This window comes from Ceratosolen solmsi, unplaced genomic scaffold (assembly GCF_000503995.2).
Source record: "Ceratosolen solmsi marchali unplaced genomic scaffold, CerSol_1.0 scaffold29, whole genome shotgun sequence".
NCBI classification, from domain to species: domain Eukaryota; kingdom Metazoa; phylum Arthropoda; class Insecta; order Hymenoptera; family Agaonidae; genus Ceratosolen; species Ceratosolen solmsi.
The window spans coordinates 9,426,584-9,447,076 of record NW_011948417.1 but is presented as its reverse complement, the minus strand read 5'-3'; the positions used below and the strand labels follow the sequence as shown (position 1 = coordinate 9,447,076).

The 20,493-nt window shown below is 30.4% G+C and overlaps 1 protein-coding gene across 1 annotated transcript in view; it reads right to left on the bottom strand.

Annotated features, from left to right (window-relative positions):
* Positions 1-16,293, bottom strand: part of dom (domino helicase) — a 27,029-nt gene extending 10,736 nt beyond the window's left edge. The window contains exons 1-23 of the mRNA XM_011496521.1: positions 16,121-16,293; positions 14,158-14,351; positions 12,432-13,197; positions 9,854-10,074; positions 9,369-9,695; positions 8,888-9,095; positions 8,586-8,797; positions 8,373-8,513; positions 8,206-8,290; positions 7,973-8,127; positions 7,803-7,901; positions 6,853-7,530; positions 6,561-6,697; positions 6,294-6,480; positions 5,526-5,850; positions 5,378-5,458; positions 4,847-5,110; positions 4,470-4,762; positions 3,456-4,121; positions 3,178-3,374; positions 2,844-2,958; positions 2,433-2,759; positions 332-553 (exon numbers count right to left, since the gene is read on the bottom strand). Of these exons, the coding sequence (XP_011494823.1) occupies positions 332-553; positions 2,433-2,759; positions 2,844-2,958; positions 3,178-3,374; positions 3,456-4,121; positions 4,470-4,762; positions 4,847-5,110; positions 5,378-5,458; positions 5,526-5,850; positions 6,294-6,480; positions 6,561-6,697; positions 6,853-7,530; positions 7,803-7,901; positions 7,973-8,127; positions 8,206-8,290; positions 8,373-8,513; positions 8,586-8,797; positions 8,888-9,095; positions 9,369-9,695; positions 9,854-10,074; positions 12,432-13,197; positions 14,158-14,340 (5,889 nt within the window). The 5' untranslated portion in view covers positions 14,341-14,351; positions 16,121-16,293. The remainder of the gene's footprint in view (positions 1-331; positions 554-2,432; positions 2,760-2,843; positions 2,959-3,177; positions 3,375-3,455; positions 4,122-4,469; positions 4,763-4,846; positions 5,111-5,377; positions 5,459-5,525; positions 5,851-6,293; positions 6,481-6,560; positions 6,698-6,852; positions 7,531-7,802; positions 7,902-7,972; positions 8,128-8,205; positions 8,291-8,372; positions 8,514-8,585; positions 8,798-8,887; positions 9,096-9,368; positions 9,696-9,853; positions 10,075-12,431; positions 13,198-14,157; positions 14,352-16,120) is intronic.
* Between the last annotated feature and the right edge of the window lie 4,200 nt (positions 16,294-20,493).

Genomic DNA, 20,493 nt, shown 5'->3' with positions numbered 1-20,493 from the left:
CCTCCTCCTCCTCCTCCTCCTCCTCCTCCTCCTCCTTTCCCTCTTCCTCGTCTTCCACTTCAACATCATTACCTTCGCTGTCCACCCGACCAGATTTACATTCTTCATCAGAGCTACTATCTTGATTCGGAGAATCAGTGTCCGATAATGATGCTGTAGCAGACTCACTATCGGATGACATATGTTCCTCCTCTTCCCTAAATCTACGATTAATGCGTTGCCTAGTATTCCGCACAGATACTTGGCGACCGCGCCCCCGACCGCGCCTATTCATTGATCTCATTGGACCCTTACTCGCTATCCGCCTAGAATTGCTATTGCTGTTATTAACCTGATTCTGAGCATCCTCGCGAGTAAAAGTGAGTGGATTCTCGTCGTCATCGGTCATACGCAAATGGCGTTCCTCTTCCTCACGCATCGCTCTAAGTCGATCCAACTCCCATTCCTTTTTTTGTTCTTCCAATTCACGCTCCGCTGCGGCGAGTTGGGCTGCAGAAAAGGTTCCATCTGACTCCTCAACAAATCGCATAGCATAACGCTCAACCGGAGTCAACTAAATAGGAAAAAAATATAATTATTTTTTTTTTTAAATAAACTCTAACTATACCTTGCTTTATCTGATATATTCAACTTAATTCCGAAAAAAACTACATTTAAAATGTTTTATAATATAAAAATTTGTATACCCATTGGTTTTATAATTTATGCTTTATTTAATGACAATTGTTATAACTTATAAATATATATGTACGTCTATAAATGAAAAAAAAAAATTAATAATAACTAAGTTCTCTTAACACACAATTTTAACATTTCTAGGTACTTATATGATGATTTTATTAATTTTTAGTATATATATATATAACAGGTTAAGTTACACAACATATACGTACATATATACAAACATATTCTTTATGTAATAATGAAAATTTATGAACTCAAAAATATATTTTAGAACTAACAAAGCTTTGAAATTAGATTAAAATTTTTAATCGTTAAAAAATGTGTTTAAAATAAATAATAAAGATATGTAAATATCGTTTAATTAAAAAAATCATAATGCAAAAAAAAATTAAAACAAAAAGAAAATATTAAGTTGGCATTGATATCGAAAATAAAATATTTAGTTAAATTATCAAAAAATCTATAGAATTAAAATCAACAATAGATCAGAGAGCAAATAATTATGTACCAAATTGATATTAATAAAAAATTTCAAATTTATTTAATATTCAATGTAATATATTATTTATGAAGTCTGTATTCATTTGAATTATTAAACTTTGTTTCTTCTATGTAAATACATTAAGAATCTAAAATACTATTGATGTAAGTATATATACTCAAATAATCTAAAAAATATTAATTAATGTAAAATATTCTAACTACCAATATTGTATATAATTCATCCAGTTACAAAGTTCTCAAATTGACCAAAATTATAAGTCCCAAAATTGATACTTTTTAGAATGAAAATAATTATCAATTATAATACAATACAATTTAAACATTCAAACAGTTATTTATTACATATATGCAGTATATATATTCAAAAAAATAATATTACTTTTTACAGAATTAACCAAATTTTATCAAATCAATATTTTTATTTTTACAAATTATAATTTAAAATTAAAAATTAACATTAATTCTACAAAATAATATATCAAATTAAATTAAATCAGGCTGTTAAAGTGAATAAATTAGAAATATTATAAATTAGTAAATATAATATTTGTATATTTAAGATTATTATTATGATTCTTAATTTTTACTAAAACATCAAGTAAATGTAAGTTTTTATAAAGCAACAGGAAGAATGTTATACTTTAATAATAATTTTCATAATATAATATATATTTATACTTATATAACTGCTTCTAAATTAATATAAAAACTTTTATTAAATATTGCAAAGCTTGCAAGTTTAAATACGAATAACAAGTATAAATAGAAAAAATTACACATTAAAATATAATTGAAAAAAGTAAAATACACATCCATATATTATAATAAATTTAATTAGATTTAAATACAATAACATAAGATTTTATCAAAATTTCAACTGCATTTATTTGATGTTTATGTATAATATTTAAGTATATATAATTTAATTTAAATTAGAAAAATTTGTATATAAAGTTTGTTTCTCTAGACAGGTTTCGCAGGCTTGCGATTTTCATTTTATACCCACGAGTTTTTATAGAGATTATTAATTTCTCGCTTTTAAAACAAAAACAAAATCTGTAATTAAACTACAGATTTGTGGTCGGAAGCGAAATATATATTAAAGGAATTAATTAAAATATTTAATCAATCAACAAAAATACTGTAAGACTTATTACTAAAGTTTTAAACAAAATATTTATAAAATGGAAAGTGAGATAATGTCTATTGTTAAAATGAGAAAAAAAAGAGTGAACGAAACTTACTTGCGATACGATGTTTTGAACTTCCATTTCGGCCTTGCTGACCTGTGTTTCATCATTATCCGCATCATCGACAGGAATATTTTCATCGAATTCAGCCAAATCTGCAACAGCTTCTGCTTTTGCAGTCTTTGCAGCTTGTACATCAAGATCTTCTTCAACTGCAGCAAGTGCACTCTCCAGTGCTCCAATCGCCATTTTATCATCAGATTGTGACAATTCTTTGTGTAAATTTCTTTCTCTATCCTTATTTTGATCTAATACTTCAGCCATTCGTGCACTGGCATCAGTTTCTGACTGATCAACGTCAAACAAATCTTGAATAGTAGACTAAAGAATAAATTACAAACTTAAATGTTGTACAAAAAAATTAAATGGATATCTAAAATATATTATTCAAAATGCATTACATACACTTTTAAAATAGGCAGTTGTAAAGTTACCACCTTCGATAGCAAGATCACCAAGTAGTCTTTTCTGATTTGCTTTTTTCAAAATATTTTCTTCTACTGTTCTTTCGCTTATTAACCTACATTAAAACAACAATGATTAGGCAATACTTTGTACAAATATTTAAATTATAGAAAAATTAAACTGAGCTTAATAAATTTTGCATTAATTTCATCAATTTCAACATTTTAGTAATAAAAATAACTTTTATTTAACACAAATTCATTTGAAATTAAATAAAGAAAAACATAACATAAATTTCATTAATAAAACAAAAATTAATTACACAGAATCTTACCTATAAATATGTACATCCCTTGTTTGTCCTATTCTGTGACATCTATCTTGAGCTTGGGCATCCATGGTAGGATTCCAATCACTATCATAAAATACAACCGTATCAGCTCCTGTTAAATTAACACCTATACCACCAGATCTGGTTGATAAAATGAAACAAAATATCCTCTTATCATTGTTAAACCTTTCCATCAAGACCTATTATTTAAATCAAACATTTCATTAATAATCTATATGTATTTGTGTGAAATACATAATTTTTTAGAAAATATAACAAACCTGTCTCTGATCAACTTTTGTAGTACCATCAAGTCTCAAATATATATATCCATGATAATTTAGGAAGGCTTCAAGAACGTCGAGCATTCTAGTCATTTGCGTAAAAATGAGAACTCTATGATTTTCCGACTTTAACTGTCTCAATAATGTATCGAGTGACTGCAATTTACCGCAATCGTACTGTATTAATCGAGGATCCGGAAATTGTGTCAACATCGATCTTATAATGGGATGAAACAAGGCTAATTTCGAAGACAAATTTCGTTTAAGCTCTATCTTTAAGCGTTGATCTTTCCATAATTTATGAGGAGGTGGATGTGAGATATTAAATCGAGGCAAGGATGCCCGCACCGCGGGAACATAAATGACAAATCTATCAAAAATCTCTTTCAGTTCTTCAACAATTTGTTCAGTGGTTTTAATGGCCTCGGCTAAAGCTTCTGTACGTGAGAAAAATTGTCTTTTCGTACGCATAGGCTCATTTTTAGAAGCACAATGAACCCAACCACTATGCCACTGACATGCTGTTGCTGGTTTACCTATTCTCAGTGCCAGAAACAGGTCCTCACCGTATAAAGGACATGCTGCACATCGTCGCTCATTTATGTCGGCTAAGGAAATAAGTTTGGCCTGTCGTTTCTGTCGTCTAGTCTCTTCTAATTGTGGCTTAAATATGTATTATTTCATTAATAATTTAAAAAAAAAAATATATATATATAACATTATATTATCATTATTAACTAATATTTATCAGCTTAATGTAGTTATAGATTTATATTTAAATTATTTATAATTACATATATGCGTTTAAATTAAGCTTTCAAGTTTTTATTGTTTCTTGATTTTCAACCAAATTCACAACTATATATTATACTATAATATATACTATTGTAGTATATATTACTGTAATATGTTTTAGAGTTTAAAAATAAAACAATCTATGTATCAAATATAAAAATAAATAAAATACCTATGAAATATCAAAATTAACGAAAATCTTATAAAATTATTTACCAGATAAAATTCAGATTTTGGTGTTTCTTTTTCTTGATTCTTTTCATTATCTTTTTGAGTATTTCTTGCAACACAGCGAATTTGCGTTTGCGATTGTACTTGTCCAGCAGATTGTGATGTACTCACATTAAGAGGAGGTACTCGCATAACTGGTCTACCACTTATTCCCCCTGTTGTTGAAGTAACAACTCCACTTATTACTTTGTTTACGGATACGGGTGTTGACAAACCCATAATTTGTTTAGAAAGAACTGTTAGTCTTTGACCACTAGAAGTCATTACCGGGAAAGAAACTAAAAAATAAAATAAATTATTAATAAACTGGAGTTCCATTCTAAAGTTTTATCAATTCATTTATAAATAAAAATTTATCTTACGTGCATTAGTTGTTTGTTGATTGGGATTAGTCAAAATGATATGTCTGCCGGTTGATGTCTGTACTAACTGAGCAAAACTAGGAACTTGATATTTTTGGACGGAATCGCCATGCTTTACTGTATAAGTATGTGTTGTTAATCTTTGAGGTCCATCTTTAATATTTGAATTACCAACAATTATTCTTTGAGCATTTATACCTGTTGTGGTTGGAGAAACTGTCGCTGTACTTTGAATATTCTGAGCAACTGTTCCAACTGGAATAGCTGTAAAAATAAATAAATATGAACTCACATTATTTATTATATTATTTGTTGTATAGTATTTCAAAAAATCCAATTTATAAAAAGATCTATTAAAAATATTTTTTTAAATTGTTAGCTCGATTCTAGAATGAACGTTTAAGAAATAAAAACGAACAAGCTGGCTCAAGAATAATTTTTTTCGCACCACTGCAAAAATGATTGTAATTGTACAACCACTGATCGATGGCGCTCTCTTAAGTCAAGGATTAAACAAAAAACACGTGTTACCTTTAACACCTCCTTGATGCGGTACTAATTGAACAGAAAATCCTTGTAACTGTTGTCCTCCAGCAACTTTCAAAGTAACACCTGAAGTAAAATTGAATTTAATTTTAAATTATATTATAATGTAATTATTAAAATAAATTAAATGTACCTTGCCCTGTTGGAGCTTGACTATTCATATTTTTAACCAATGGTGAAGTTCCTACTCTTGGCGTTGGCAGAATACCAGGAAAGCTTTTGATTTTAATTTGCTGTGGACTTTGTTGTGTTGCTGTAGTTGCTTTGGATACCTGATTAGATAACCTAACGTTAATTTTTATTTTGCCTGATGGACATCGAGGAAGTTCTAATTGACTATCAATTTCCTCAATTAGTTTTCGCTGTGTTTTTAACCGTCTAATTCTGTGAGCTACAAACGCAGTAAGAAGACATTCCAAATCAACCAAAAGAAGATTCAAACAAGATAAATCGATGTGCTGAAAAATACATAATTTTCTTAACATAATTTTATAGTCGAAAAAAATTACTTTTAAATAAATTATACATTATTCTAGATCTATAACGCTTTTTAAATCTTATTTATAGCTTTATAATAAGTAGAATAATTTTGAAATCAAATTGTATTCAAAGCGCCCTTAGGTTAAGCAAATAGTATCACTCAGCCTTACAAAGCTTGAATTTATTCTCTCCATGTAATGTATACTGTTATTCCATAATGAATATTTGAAAACAGCAAATATTATAACATGGATATATATAATCAATTTAATGTATTCTTAATTTTTATAAATATGATTTTATGTGTATTAAGCACTATTAATAGAATTGATTCAGATTTATTGATGAAAATATGTTAATAGTTTTGATTATAAAAAATTTAAACACTTATGTAACTTTTGTGTAAAAAGAATTTGCTTACCTTAAAAGGATCATAATCTAAAGCACTCCATGCTAAAGAAGCGGTATGATAATCAATTCCTTCCATTTGAAATGGTGAAACTGTCGGTCTCACTTCAAATAAATTTGGATGATTACAAACTTTACGCAATTGCATGAGAACATTAATAACACTTAACAAGTTGCCACTAGCTAAAGTCTCCTTTGTCCTAAAATATACATATAATATATATTAATTCTTTATTTTTATTAAAGTAATTAGTTTTTTATTCTCGATAATATTACTTACTTTGCCCTTGACATAAAATCATCATAAAGATACCTTTGACGTTTTGATAATCTACACATGATAACATGTTCATATTTCTTTGGTAGCTGTTTTTCAACTTCGCATTTTAGTCTTCTTAAAAGGAATGGACGCAAAACCTGTAAATTAATATTTATTAATATATAAAGTTAAATTGCAATTGTAAGTTTAATTAATTTGAATTTAAATTAAATAAGCATTTTTTGTTTAATATAATCTTTTAATTGTAAAAAAATTATTTAAAATAATGTATAATTATATATAAAATACTAACCTTATGAAGACGTCGAATGATATTTTCGTTGTATTCGTTATTTCCTTCAATCATTCCAGTTACAGGATTACTAAACCATTCTTTAAATTCTCGATGAGATTGAAATACATTTGGCATAAGGAAGTGCATAAGAGACCATAATTCCATTAAATTATTTTGTAGTGGGGTTCCTGTCAATAATAATCGCCTTTGTGTTTGAAAATTTAATAATAGTTGCCATCTTTGAGATTTAAAATTTTTAATATTTTGTGCCTCATCTAAAATAAGATATTTCCATTTTTTCCTCCTAAAGCTTTGATGATCTTGAATAACGAGTTTATACGACGTAACACATATATGAAATGCATTAGGTTTAGTCCATCCTGTTCTTTTTTGCTTTCTTTCCTTTTGTGTACCATAATAAGTTAAAATTTTAAAACCAGGACACCACTTTTTACACTCCATTTCCCAGTTAAGCATCACAGACGTTGGTACTATAATTAAATGAGGACCCCAGTTTCCTTTTTCACACGCTAAATGTGCCAGAAGCGCAATCGTTTGAATGGTTTTACCCAAACCCATTTCATCCGCAAGAATACCGTTTAATTTTCTCTCGTACATTGTGACTAGCCAATCTAATCCAATGTGTTGATATTCACGTAAACAATGTTTCAGTAAAAATGGAATTTTTGTAACAACCTACAGTAATATTAATCATTTAATAAAATTTCCGATTTTAAAAATCCATTAAATAAAATTGTCATTTTATTGAGTTATAATGTAGCAATTACAAATATATAAAAAAAACTTGAAAAGAAATTTTTACACAATCGTACATGCTTTTATTCTACCTTCCTGAAATAGTAGCTTGTCATGAATATATCACAATCTCTTTGGATAAGAAGGTTTTGAAAATATTAATAGTAATAATGACAATTTCGTTCACAAATATTAAATTTATTTTAACTTACACTTGTAGTAAGTAACGTATTCCCTTTTGGTTGTATACTTTCTGCTAGAGCTGCGACAGAATCCATTTCATTTTGTTTTTCTGTTACTTCTTTCATGCTCTAAAAAAATATATATTAAGCAAGTGCAATACAGTATTTATTTTAAATAAAATAATCAAATAATTATTTACCTTATTTTCATCAGATAAATCCTCAAGTAAAGATTTCAATCCAACTGTAGTCTCTTCATCACTTTGTGTTTGAGAATCATCCTGTGTTTCATCTTCACTTTCAGTTTCATTTTCAGAGTCTGATTCCTGTTCATCATCTTCATCTTTATCAGAATCTATGAACGTAGATTGTTAAAATAATTAGAATAAAATTAATTTTAAACATTCATTCATTAAATAAAATATATTCATACCATCATCACTATCAATATCCATAGGAGTTTCTGGTGTATTTCTATATTTTGCCATGAGTTCATCTATCGACATTTCGTTTTCAGCCTTAAAACGAAATTTAATAGACATTTTTAATAATTTAATTTAATAATTACTTGATTTGTAAATCTAGAAAGATCAAATTTACCTTTAGATCATCGAGTTCCTGTTTATGATCTACATTCTTTTCTAACTTCTCTTGTTCTTGAATTGTATCTTCCTCATCATCTGAAGATTCATCTGATGCTACAGTGAATTCAGCATCTTTACCTTCAACATTATCACTTTCCTATAAAAATATAAGGAATTACATTTAAATTCTTTAAATTTACATTTAAAAATTACTGTCAATTAAACAAACCTCTTCTACAATTTCCCTAGGCAAAGGGGACAAACTTTTATCTCTTTCTTCCAGATAATTTGGTGGTAATTCTTTCAGTAGATCTTCTAATGGAAGCTCTGATTCTTTTTTTAATAATTCCACTTCTTCTTTATGATTTGATTTCATTTCCTCTTCTGCTTTAGCTATTGTTTCTTCATCATCATCAGAGCACTGATTTGGCTTGAAATCATCTAAATAATATATTTATATTATATTTATAATTATCTTTATAAATATAAATTACTGAGAAAATAAAAAAAAAGTTATATATATATACATACCATCCGAATGTTTTTCAGCGCTAGTAGGTGAAGATATTCGAGAACTGTGTATTGAAGCTGGTGTACTATGATTACCTTCCCCTTTATTCAATCCTTCTGTTAACCAAGATGAATATTTTTCTGTTTGATCAACAATAAAATTTAAATGTTGATCTAATGCTTTCTTTCGCTTTTCTTCTAATCGAGTTTGTTGTTTATACTCTACCAGCTAAAATTTAAAATTTTCTATAAGTAATGTAACTATATTTAGAATTAGGAAACTATTAGGTACTTTTTATGTAATGTACATAAATAATATCTAACTAAAACACTTGATTGAATCAGTTATATATATATATATATTTATATATTTATTCAAATTATTGTTCCCACGTTGAGCACACAATTAAAGCATATACAAGTTTAAATTGCCGGCTTATTATATGGGGTAAATATAAAAATATTTTGAAATAAGATTTTTTTAATTAATAATTTTAAAAACCTTTTCAACATTGGCCCAAAATGTTTTTATTTCTTTTGCAATAAAACCAGCAATTTTCTTTAATCGAAGCTCTTCTAATTTTTCCGCTTTTTGAGCTTGTATAGCTTTCTCTTGGAAGTACTTTTGAACCATCCGTGCACATTTTTTTGCTGCTGATTTTTTCCATTTTCTTTCTTGTGCAAAATCTGTAGAAAGCCAAACCATTTCTTCTAATAAGTAATCCCAGTGAGCTTTTGGCCTTGGAGGTTCTTGAACTTTAGGTAATCTTCGTTCTGACCATAAACCTTCTCGTTGTAATTCTGCAATCCTTTGCATTACATAAGCTTCCTAGTATACATAAAAATATAAATCTGTCATTTTTATAAATGTTATATTGTTAAATTTCATTCAAGTATTATAAATAATAATTATAAATGAAAATTTAAAATTATTTTTGCAAAAGATTACAAATAAAAATAATATTAAATAAGATTGTTTAACCATACCTGTTTCGCTTTTTCTACAATTTGTTCTTGATTACTAACAGTATCACACGGAGATATTGAAGAAGTAGGTAATTTTACAAGTTTAACTACAGGTTGAGCTGATGTAATTGGAGGTGTAACAGGTTTTTCAATTGGAATAGTTGCTGTCATTTTATCTGTTACAGGATTTTCCAATGGTGTTGAATTAGGTTTTGAGGAATCTATTACAATTGGTGTTCCACCTGTAACAAAATGTATTTTCATACATTTTTACTAATGCATATAACTGTTTTAACTATCATATGAAAAACAATTACACGACTGAAATACTACATAGAAAGCTTACACAACTTAAACTTTTATAATATATATAAATTAAATGATTATTATATGATTATTTTTAATTTTATTACAATTATTTTACTCAGCTCTGATATATAATACTTTTGCTCTAAATATAAATAACTTAACTCACATATGCTTAGTTTTGTTTTCTCATGACATATGTACTTTCTCGCAACTTCTGGAATTGGTAAAATATATAATATGGGTTTTATCTATAAATATGTACAGCATGTGTCAAATTTTCAAAAAGAGAATTATATGTCAATAAAGTATAAGAATAAAATATATGTATTATCATATCTGTAATTGTTTAATTTCTTTACAATATTTATTCAGTTGTGTATAATGAGTATAATTTAAATCCATAAAGCTCTAGAAATAGTTTTAATGTATAATGATACTTTAATTAATGTTTAAAATCAATAAAATAAAATAAATTTTTCATTAAAATAAACAATAAACTCCTCACATTCAAACAATAACATAAATAACATGCATAATTTTATCATTACTATAATATATGTTTAAAACTTATGTAGAATTTATGAAGCGATGCTTATACTTTTAAAAATTCTAAACATGCCAATAATATACGTTCCATTATTTATGTGAATGCATGTTTGAACAAACATATGTGCATAAAAAATGTATTTCTATATATGAAGCATTTGTAAGGAAAAAATATTTATCAAATTAATGAAACTGAATTTTTTTCATCTTCTAGACTCATTATAATTATCGAATAAAAAAATTTTAATTAATTTACTAGTTTATTAGTTTATTTCTCAACTAGTTCCAAATATAATTTCTATCAAAATGTATAAGTAGGTATTATTAATGAAATAAGCTAATAGAAGCAAATACTAATATTTCGTGCAAAAATAAGTGTTTCAGTTGATTATCAAGTGGCTGGATCGATAAAAAATATTTATAAATTTATGAATTAATAAGAAACAAACATCGACAACAGTCCTATAATAATCACCTATAAAGAGAGCGGGTGCTATAGTAGTGGGTGAAGGGTGAATGGCGACTGGTGAAGCCTGAATTGCTGCTCGGAAGGTAAAGACCATGCCATGTCGGCCTCCTTGAGGCCGACCAGGTACTTGTCCTATTGCGCAAATCATTGGTTCAGTAGATTCAAAAGTCGAAAATTTATACTTATACCATTGACAAGAATTGTCAATTATGAAAAGATAAAAACCGACACATTGTGTTGACACCGCTACATTATTATCATTGTATTTATTATAAGCTATTTTCCGTTATATCAAGTTTTTCGTTACAATGATACAATATTATTGAAAAATCATTAAACCTGTATACTTAGGTATTTGTTGCTAATTATTTTATTAAAAAATAAATTCTATATTTTTTTTGGTAATTTTTTAGATTTATTAATATATCTCTGGATATTTTTCATAAGTAGTTATTCTTTTTTACAATAGTAAAATAATTTAATCTTAATCTCCCTTAACAAATTTTATATTGCATATTATGCAAACAAGTATTGTTTACTCATTAAAAGTTATAAAAATAACAATTCATCTAAAAAATTAATATCCATATTTGTTAATCATGTGATTTACAATATGGAGACAGGAAAAGTAATAAATTTGTTATATTTATTTTATATTTATTCTATTGATGAAAATTTAAGTCACAATCTAAATATATACTTTATTTATTGTTTGAATTAATTATTATTACTTCATGAATATCACAAAATAAAAGGATTTAAGTACAAATATTACTTAAGTATAATTTTCATGACCTTTTTTCCAAAACTTAATATAAACTTAAAGTTAATAACATAATAATATATTAAATGGATTTGATATTTGATTGAACGAAATTAAATAAATTCAATTAAAAATAGCTATATTCAATCAATATAATATCCTGAAAGAATTCTCTTTATCTTGAGTTTATAATAGGATTCATACCAATAAAAGGTTTTCAATTAATGTTTTAAAGTATACATGGTAAGATATTGATATAGCACACAGCTTCAAAAATTTTATCAACTTCTATTAAATAAAAAGTAAAATGACCAAAACTATATATTGAATTATCTAATTAAAAAAATTATAAGTATTTGCTAAACCATAAAGCTGAGATTTTTGTCATATTTTAATTAACACAACTTCTGGAATTCAAGCAAAACACCTTTTTTCCAAAAATAAACATATATCTACAAATGTACATTAACGCACATATATACTTATAAATATATATTAGTAAATAATTTTACCTTGTTGACTAAGTTGCGCAACAGCTGGGGGCAATGTCGTAGAGACTGCAACGGGTGTACCACCTACGCCTGTAACTATGACCTCTGTACTTTGAGATGTTGCCGAGGTTATGGGTGTCGGGCTGTTGGTTGTCGTAACAGTAGTAGTTGTAGTCGTTGACATAGACGTCATATTTGCTGCTACCGTTGCCACTGCAATCGTCGCTGTAGCCGGAGCAATCATTTCCAAACTCTGAAGAAGTTCTTTCTCATCCTCGTCTGCTTCCAGACTTTGCTGCTTCATAAAATGGAGATACTGGGCTGTCGATGGCCTTTTCTTCCATGTATGATAATCCATGAGATTGCCACCATTGTGAAGAAAAAAGAGTTCTGAAGCGTTATCATTCAATTTTTCTCGTATTGAACGCATACGCTTGAGCTTGTGCTCCATTATACGACGTCGGTAGCCCATCGAGTCCAACTCGACTAAGGTGGCTTTTTCCGTGTTCTCAGTTAGTCGCGACTTTTTTTTTGCGGGTGGCGACTGTACAGACACTTGGGACGTAGGCGTCACAAACATGTTGGCTATGGAGGTGCGTACCAGCTTGGGTGATGTCGTCAACACGAGCTTCGGATTCTGACGGCTGGGTGATGTGAGCGTCGTTCCGGTAACAGTGCCGCTAGCTCCAGTGACGTTAACCACACTAACGCGCGGTGTCGTGTTCGAAAGATTAACAATACGTGTAACGCCAATGGACTGATTTGCCGCACTACCGCTAGGTAAAACCTGCTGACACAGATAAATACACTTTGATTTATCAATATTTTATGATACACGAGTATTATATTTTCCCCCAAATTATTTTCAGACAAATGCCTCGGTTCTTATCAAAAAGATCGTCGTGAATGGTACATTCATTTAATCTTTCAATTTCGGTATAGATGACATCACAAAATAAAGGAAATATTAGTTATGAAACGGGTAAATAAAAGACAATTATTTGCTACCATGAATAAATTCTTAGATTTTCAACAGCTAGAATTATATACACATAACATAATTACTTTCTTAAATTAAATTTTGAAAAATTTAATATCTATTGAATTATATTATTATTAACTTTCAAATTAATTAATGTATCTATAACTGTCTAATTTATGAAATCACATTTCTTTTACAATAATTCTGTTACATATTATAAAACTAAAGAGCCAGTTGGACAGTAAACCATATCATAAAAATGTCATATTAAAAAAAAAATTCAACTTTAAATAAAAAAATGTTTTAACTTTTATATATAAAAAAAAAATATAATTTTTGAGATATATTATGGCTCATTACCTCTAAATGTTTTTATTTAAAAATATTAAAACTATAATTTTACTCGCAGCGATGATTCAATAATTATTTCAATATAGCACTTAAAAATGTTAAAAAATAATTATTTAACATATTTACAATCTCAATTCATTCCAATTGGATATATAAATAATATACTGAATTAATTATCTACCCAGGTTTATAATTCGCATATTTATAAATACAAAAGCCATGTCTAATAACAAACAACATTAATATATCTCTAAAAAAACCTAAATTATAATCGACAGGCAATCATATTAAATAATTATCAATTTATAATATTACTTGCTGAATCTCTTACAAAGATTGTTATATTTAGAGTAGAACTGAACTTTTAAAAAAAAGTATAACATAAGCATTAACATATTTAATACAACCATGTACCTGTGCGAGGCCAGGAACCTGGGATGCAAGGACAAACTGTTGTACATTAGCTGATGTAAGAACATTGGCAAAAACCTGTTGCAAACTGACAGTTTGCTGTGGTGCACCTCCATTGCTTCCCCCATTATTTCCTCCACCCCCAGTAAGGGGCGGCAAAGTAGGCGCACCTTGTTTATCACTCATTACACATGATACTGAAAATGAAAAATTGATATTGTTAACTTAATTAATTAATTTTTTTTTATCGACTTCATTTGATTTTGTGAATTTATAAATATGAATATCGCTTAAAAAACAAATTAAATTATAAATGAAAAAAAAATTTTTTAAGCAAAATATTTTCATATGACCTGGAAATGAAATGTCTTTTCAAGCTTAAATAACAAGAATTGTATGAAAAATGATATACTTAAAATAATAAAAGTAATTAAAAATTCATTTTTATTATTTTATATTTCAGCATATACCTTTGCATTGAAAAAATTATATAAAGAATGTAAAAATTATAAGAATCAATTATTTTCAAATTTTCCAACATATTCATAACTGTAAAATAATTTTCCAGCACAGAGTTATTGACATAAGCCCAAAATTCAAACAAATGGTTTAGTTACAAAATATAAGGTTATAAACATACTATTTAATATAAAATAATTACAATATAAGATGGATAATTTTTTAAATAATACTCCTTTATTTAACTCATTTATATTACAAGATAATACAAAATTTAACACGAATTATTTAAACTGCATCATAAAATTAAGTTAGTAAAAAAATTTTTTAGGTACAAGTTTAGGGTGCATCCGATGTTTGGTTATGATTATTTTTTATTGACAAAAAAAATATATTTTATTGACGCAAGAATTAAAAGTAATTGCAATCACGTAATTAGAAATTATTTATATAAAATATATAAGCTCATTGTAATTAGCTTATAATTACAAATTTACAGAAAATAAAAAATATTTTAATATAATGAAATTAGCACGGTTAAGTAAAACAAAAAACAGACTAAGAAAATTAATAAAAACAAAAAACAAACAAAAAAATGTAACTGGAAAAAGCGGATAATGTACGAATCTTTTTTATTTCACAATTGTATACAACGATATTATACAGTAAAAAAAAATTAAATGCTATTCGGTTATTACTACAAGTGAATAAAAGTTAATAAAATTATGCCAAACGCTCCAATCTACGACATTTAGCAGTTTTACACTTTAAATTCCAGGTGCGTTCAATTGACTACATGCAGGATCTGTTACTTTCAAAAGAATAAGTAGATTTAATTAAATTTCATAAACTAATAGACACTCATTATTTATTAAAAACAAAAAAAATACACCATCTTGACTTGGCGCATTGTAAAGAATAAGAAAAGAAAAAGAAGAGTGACGAGAGCAGACGTGTATCGAACGATAGAGAATGAGAGTGAGAGTGAGATCGAGAGAGAAAGAAGTACAATACACAAGATGTTAAAAGAAGAAGGAAAAGTATGCGACAGCGCCAGTTGCGTGAATGAAGAGACAAATAAAAAATAAAAAATAATTTTTGAGAAAAGGAAAGGGGAGAATGACAAAAGCTAACGAAGAAAGAGGATCGCGTATTCAATGAATGTAAAATTATCGGTTAGGAAATTCATACGATCGGTGTCTCCACTTAATGAAGGTGCACTGGTGTACGAACAATAGGTTGACTTTTTCTTAAATTACAATTCAAACAATAACAATGAATAAAAGACTATAATATCTCAGCGATATAAACGCCTCTCGCAACAATTCTTCGCCGCTCGGCCTCTGTGGCCACACAAAGGAAATTTCCCGTCGGCCATGTTGGCGACCGTTGCATGTCTATAGCTCGCGCCCAAACGAGACAGAGACGAAGCATGCATATAAGAGTGAGAAGGAAGAAAAGAGAGAAAACGATGTCGCTTCTGGGTGCGCAATAAGTGGCGACTTACCATAATGTAATCAGTGAAATTCCGCGATGACGAGCCATCCGCAGACTTCCGTGTGTGCGCGCACACACCGGAATACCAAAATCCGCGACTTAATTCACCAATCCCCAGATCTGAGAAAAGGCAGAGGCGCGCGCGTCCCGTTGCTTCCCTTTCGCCTTAACCGAAAACGAAAAAAAGAGAGAAGGAGAGAGAGAGAGAGAGAGAGAGAGAGAGAGCAAGAGAGCAAAAGAAAAAGAGGCACAATGGACGCCGCTCCCGTACGATATACTAGTTTCGTTATTCTTTTATTGTTTCAGCCTTGTTGTCGGTCTCTGTTTCGTTCGTGGGTGTGCGTACAAATGCCGCACTACGCGCGACAATATTATCGTATATGGGGTTGAAGTAAAAAACGTTTCGCACACGCACCGCGCACAAGAGCTACGCACGAGCCGCACCCGTTCGGTATTTTTCTCTCTCTAACGAAACGGCATTTTGCAGCTCTCCTTTAAGAGTTGCGTTGCGTTGCGTTGCGTTGCGTTGCGCGCGCGCGCGCGCGCGCCTTCGCTCTACCGCGAGAGTGGGCCAAGCAGCCGCGGGGGTACTGGAGGATGCTCGAACGAGGGAGGAGAGCGCGCGTTTAATCCGACCGGGACGGCGATGCGCCCGTGCGGGAACGCTGGCGGCGCCACCAGCGGCCTTCCTCGAGCTCGCTCCTCTTCAAGGACACGCAGCACCTCTAAACATGGCGACCGAGTTCGCTCTCGTACGCGCGCGCACGCAATACACGAACACGACACAAGCAAAGCAGCGCGCATGCACACAACGCGCAACTCTTCGGCCTCCTTTCTCCTCGAGTGGCAGTGGCAGCAGCAGCAACAGCAGCAGCGGCAGCGGCGGCGGCGGCGGTAATGACAGCGTCGGCAAGGGAGGGGCAGAAAGAGGGGAGGACAGTAATATGTGAGCAGGAGGAGAGAAGAGGACCAGCAGGGGATGGCGCGCGCACGCGTCTCGCACACGCGCACAACAGAACACAGCACGCGCGCACTCACACGCGCGACCAAAGGGGCGGTCGCCCCGCACGCTCGGGTCCACTCTCCGTGTATATCCGAATCGTCGTACGGCTCGGCAAGCTTTGCCGAGAGAGACGGAAAAGACGCGCACGAGGTGAGCCGGAAGATGGCGCTGTATCTAGAACGATGAGGTCTTTGCCCCGCGGAAGTGGGGACAGGGGAAAGCGTAACTGACGGTATCAAACCAACTGAACGACGAGCAGCTTATCTAGCGAAATCGTCACTTAACGTCTCGCGTTACGAGTATTGACGGTACGAGATTGGCTAAAAATTCGTCAATTTTCCGAGGGCCATGCTATTGGCGGATTTATCAGGGCCAAACAATTCGCAACGCGATGGTGGGGCGCGGTTTCCGGTCTCGGTAATGCTACAGCTCCTCGCAGCGACTTCTCTTTTCCGGTTAGTCAAGCGAGCTACTCACTGAAATTGCTATCTTTTTTTCTTTTTATTTTCTGTCATTTTTAACAATTTCACTATTATTGTTAACATCTGATTTCTTATCGCTATAACTCCTTACAGTTATTACAATAACGGCAAGTTTCTATTATCCGGTCAAACTACCAACGCTGCTGACGTTAGCTCTTTATTCGATTTAATCGACCGAAACCATACTGTCTCGCACATATCAAAAATGGCGAACATCCGGTCATTTTTTTTACACTTTCTCGCGCTCTTTGACTAGCTATGCCACGTGGTCCTAAGAAATTTAAATTATCACTTTTATCTTTTATCTCAATAATAACGATGAACATGATAATAGGCTACAATGCATATATATATATATATATATATATATATATATATATAACTTGAGCATCGTTACGACTTAAAATTCATTTATTTAATTAGAAATTCCAATACTTGTTCTTCTAATAACTTTAATTATTCCTTAAAACTTTTTCACATATTAGAAATGTGGACCGTAAAATTTTATTATAAGCATTACTTTATTTTATGATAATTACAGTACTTTTTGCAACAACTTACTTTTTTGTTAAAATTAACAAGCTACTAAGAAATAAAAATGGAAATTATTAAAAATAAGCAAAACTACATAAAAAGCCATAGTTTTTCGTTCAAAAGTACATTATCTCCGTATAAGGCACGTGCATATGAAGAGGAAGAGATATAATATTAGCCTGTACGTAAACGAGTTAGCGATTGAAATAAAAATCCAGTACCACGCGTGCATAGTCGGGATATGCGTGCGTAAGCACGCAAAAGGTGTACAGACGGAAATTGGATTTCAACGCAAAAACGTGCAAAATAAACAACACTTATATAGCCGGTTTCCGATTCCCCAAGAGAAGAGGAGAGTAGTGTGTGGGCAGCCAAGCGACAAGTATCAAAGAAGTTGACATCACGAAATAGGTATATGAAAGAGAAAAAAATTCAAAAAAAGAAATTTGCGAAGAAATGAGAGACGAAAAGAGACAGACACAGACAGATAGGCAAAGAGGGATACTCGGCTATGCTAAGAAAAAGGTGTAATTGTCGACAGAAGAAGGGTGAGGGACGTGTTGAAGCAAATACTCACCATATTATAGATAGGCGAGAGCGAAGCGTGGCCGGCGCGACCGCGCGCACTGCCGGGACGCAATATGGATTTTCTCTGGCTGGCGGTTCCCGTGCGATCCCCCGTCGGCGCTCGGGCCGCCATGCCGCAGCCGCCAGGAGGGTCCTTGACGGCGCCCTCTTCTCCGTCGGCCAGCTCGGTCCATCCTCGCGGCGGTATTCGGATCCTCGAAGCTCCGACGGCCGGATGTTGGTACCTCTCTGCCTCGCACACGTGGTAATGACTTGTGCCACTGCATGTGCGGCGCCGATTTCTACGTCCACGGTATAATAGTGCCGGGGGGCGGTCGCTGCGCCGTCTCGAGTCACAAATGCCCAACTCTTTTCTCCCTTGATAAGGATTTTCATTTTACAATTACATGTGCCGCCTCCACACCTTATCAATGTCACCGCTGCCTGATGGTCGCGTACGCGTCGTATGCGTTGTGATCGCGACTTTGCCGGCGGCGATGCCAATCCAATAATTTTATTTCTATTTACACTTTAGCGCTATTGTTACCGTTTGCTCGATGATAATGTGTTGATTAGGTGCAAAAGCACCTCCATCAAATTTCATTAAAAAGTAATTTTCAATAGGCTTGTGTTAATAAATAGCACGTGAAATATGATATTGCATGCGCCACAAATATCAGACTCCTTTAATATATATATTAAATTTATTTACTTTATAAAAAAAAGGATTATATCATAGGCAGAACCTTTGACTTTACATTAACAGTATTTTATAATTTTACTATCTTATAACGAACTTTTTTAACTACAAGACGAATATTGACTTTTACACAGAAATTCAATTTTGCCTATATTTTATTCATTTATAGTATTTATATATTTATTTTTAAAAAATTAATAATATATTGAATTTATGTGGTACTTGATTCTGTCAATTAATTTAAATATCATATATCTATTAAAATTATATAAAAGTGCTAAAAATCATTCAAGATTCATTACAATTAATAAAAAATATGAATAAAAATATTTCATTCAAATTTTATATGAAAAGATAATTTCCTCATTAAAAATTAATTCTGTATATTTACATACATATCAATGTTTAAATTAGTTATATTTACACTCAATATAGAATTTTAATTAAACAAACGGCTTATATATCAGATATTGTACAAGATTTTATATAAACTGTAAATTTGTATCTAATCGAACCGATAAATAAATTATAAATTTAAATAATAACATTAAATTATAAATTTTTTAACTACAAGACGAATATTGACTTTTACACAGAAATTCAATTTTGCCTATATTTTATTCATTTATAGTATTTATATATTTATTTTTAAAAAATTAATAATATATTGAATTTATGTGGTACTTGATTCTTTCAATTAATTTAAATATCATATATCTATTAAAATCAATATGAATAAAAATATTTCATTCAAATTTTATATGAAAAGATAATTTCCTCATTAAAAATTAATTCTGTATATTTACATACATATCAATGTTTAAATTAGTTATATTTACACTCAATATAGAATTTTAATTAAACAAACGGCTTATATATCAGATATTGTACAAGATTTTATATAAACTGTAAATTTGTATCTAATCGAACCGATAAATAAATTATAAATTTAAATAATAACATTAAATTATAAATTATTTATATTGTTGTTTGATTTCAGATTTAAAAAATATTGTCATATTACTGAATGACAAACATTTATGATAAATTTTAAATATAATATAAAAAAAACTAATATATTATGGCAAGATTAGAAT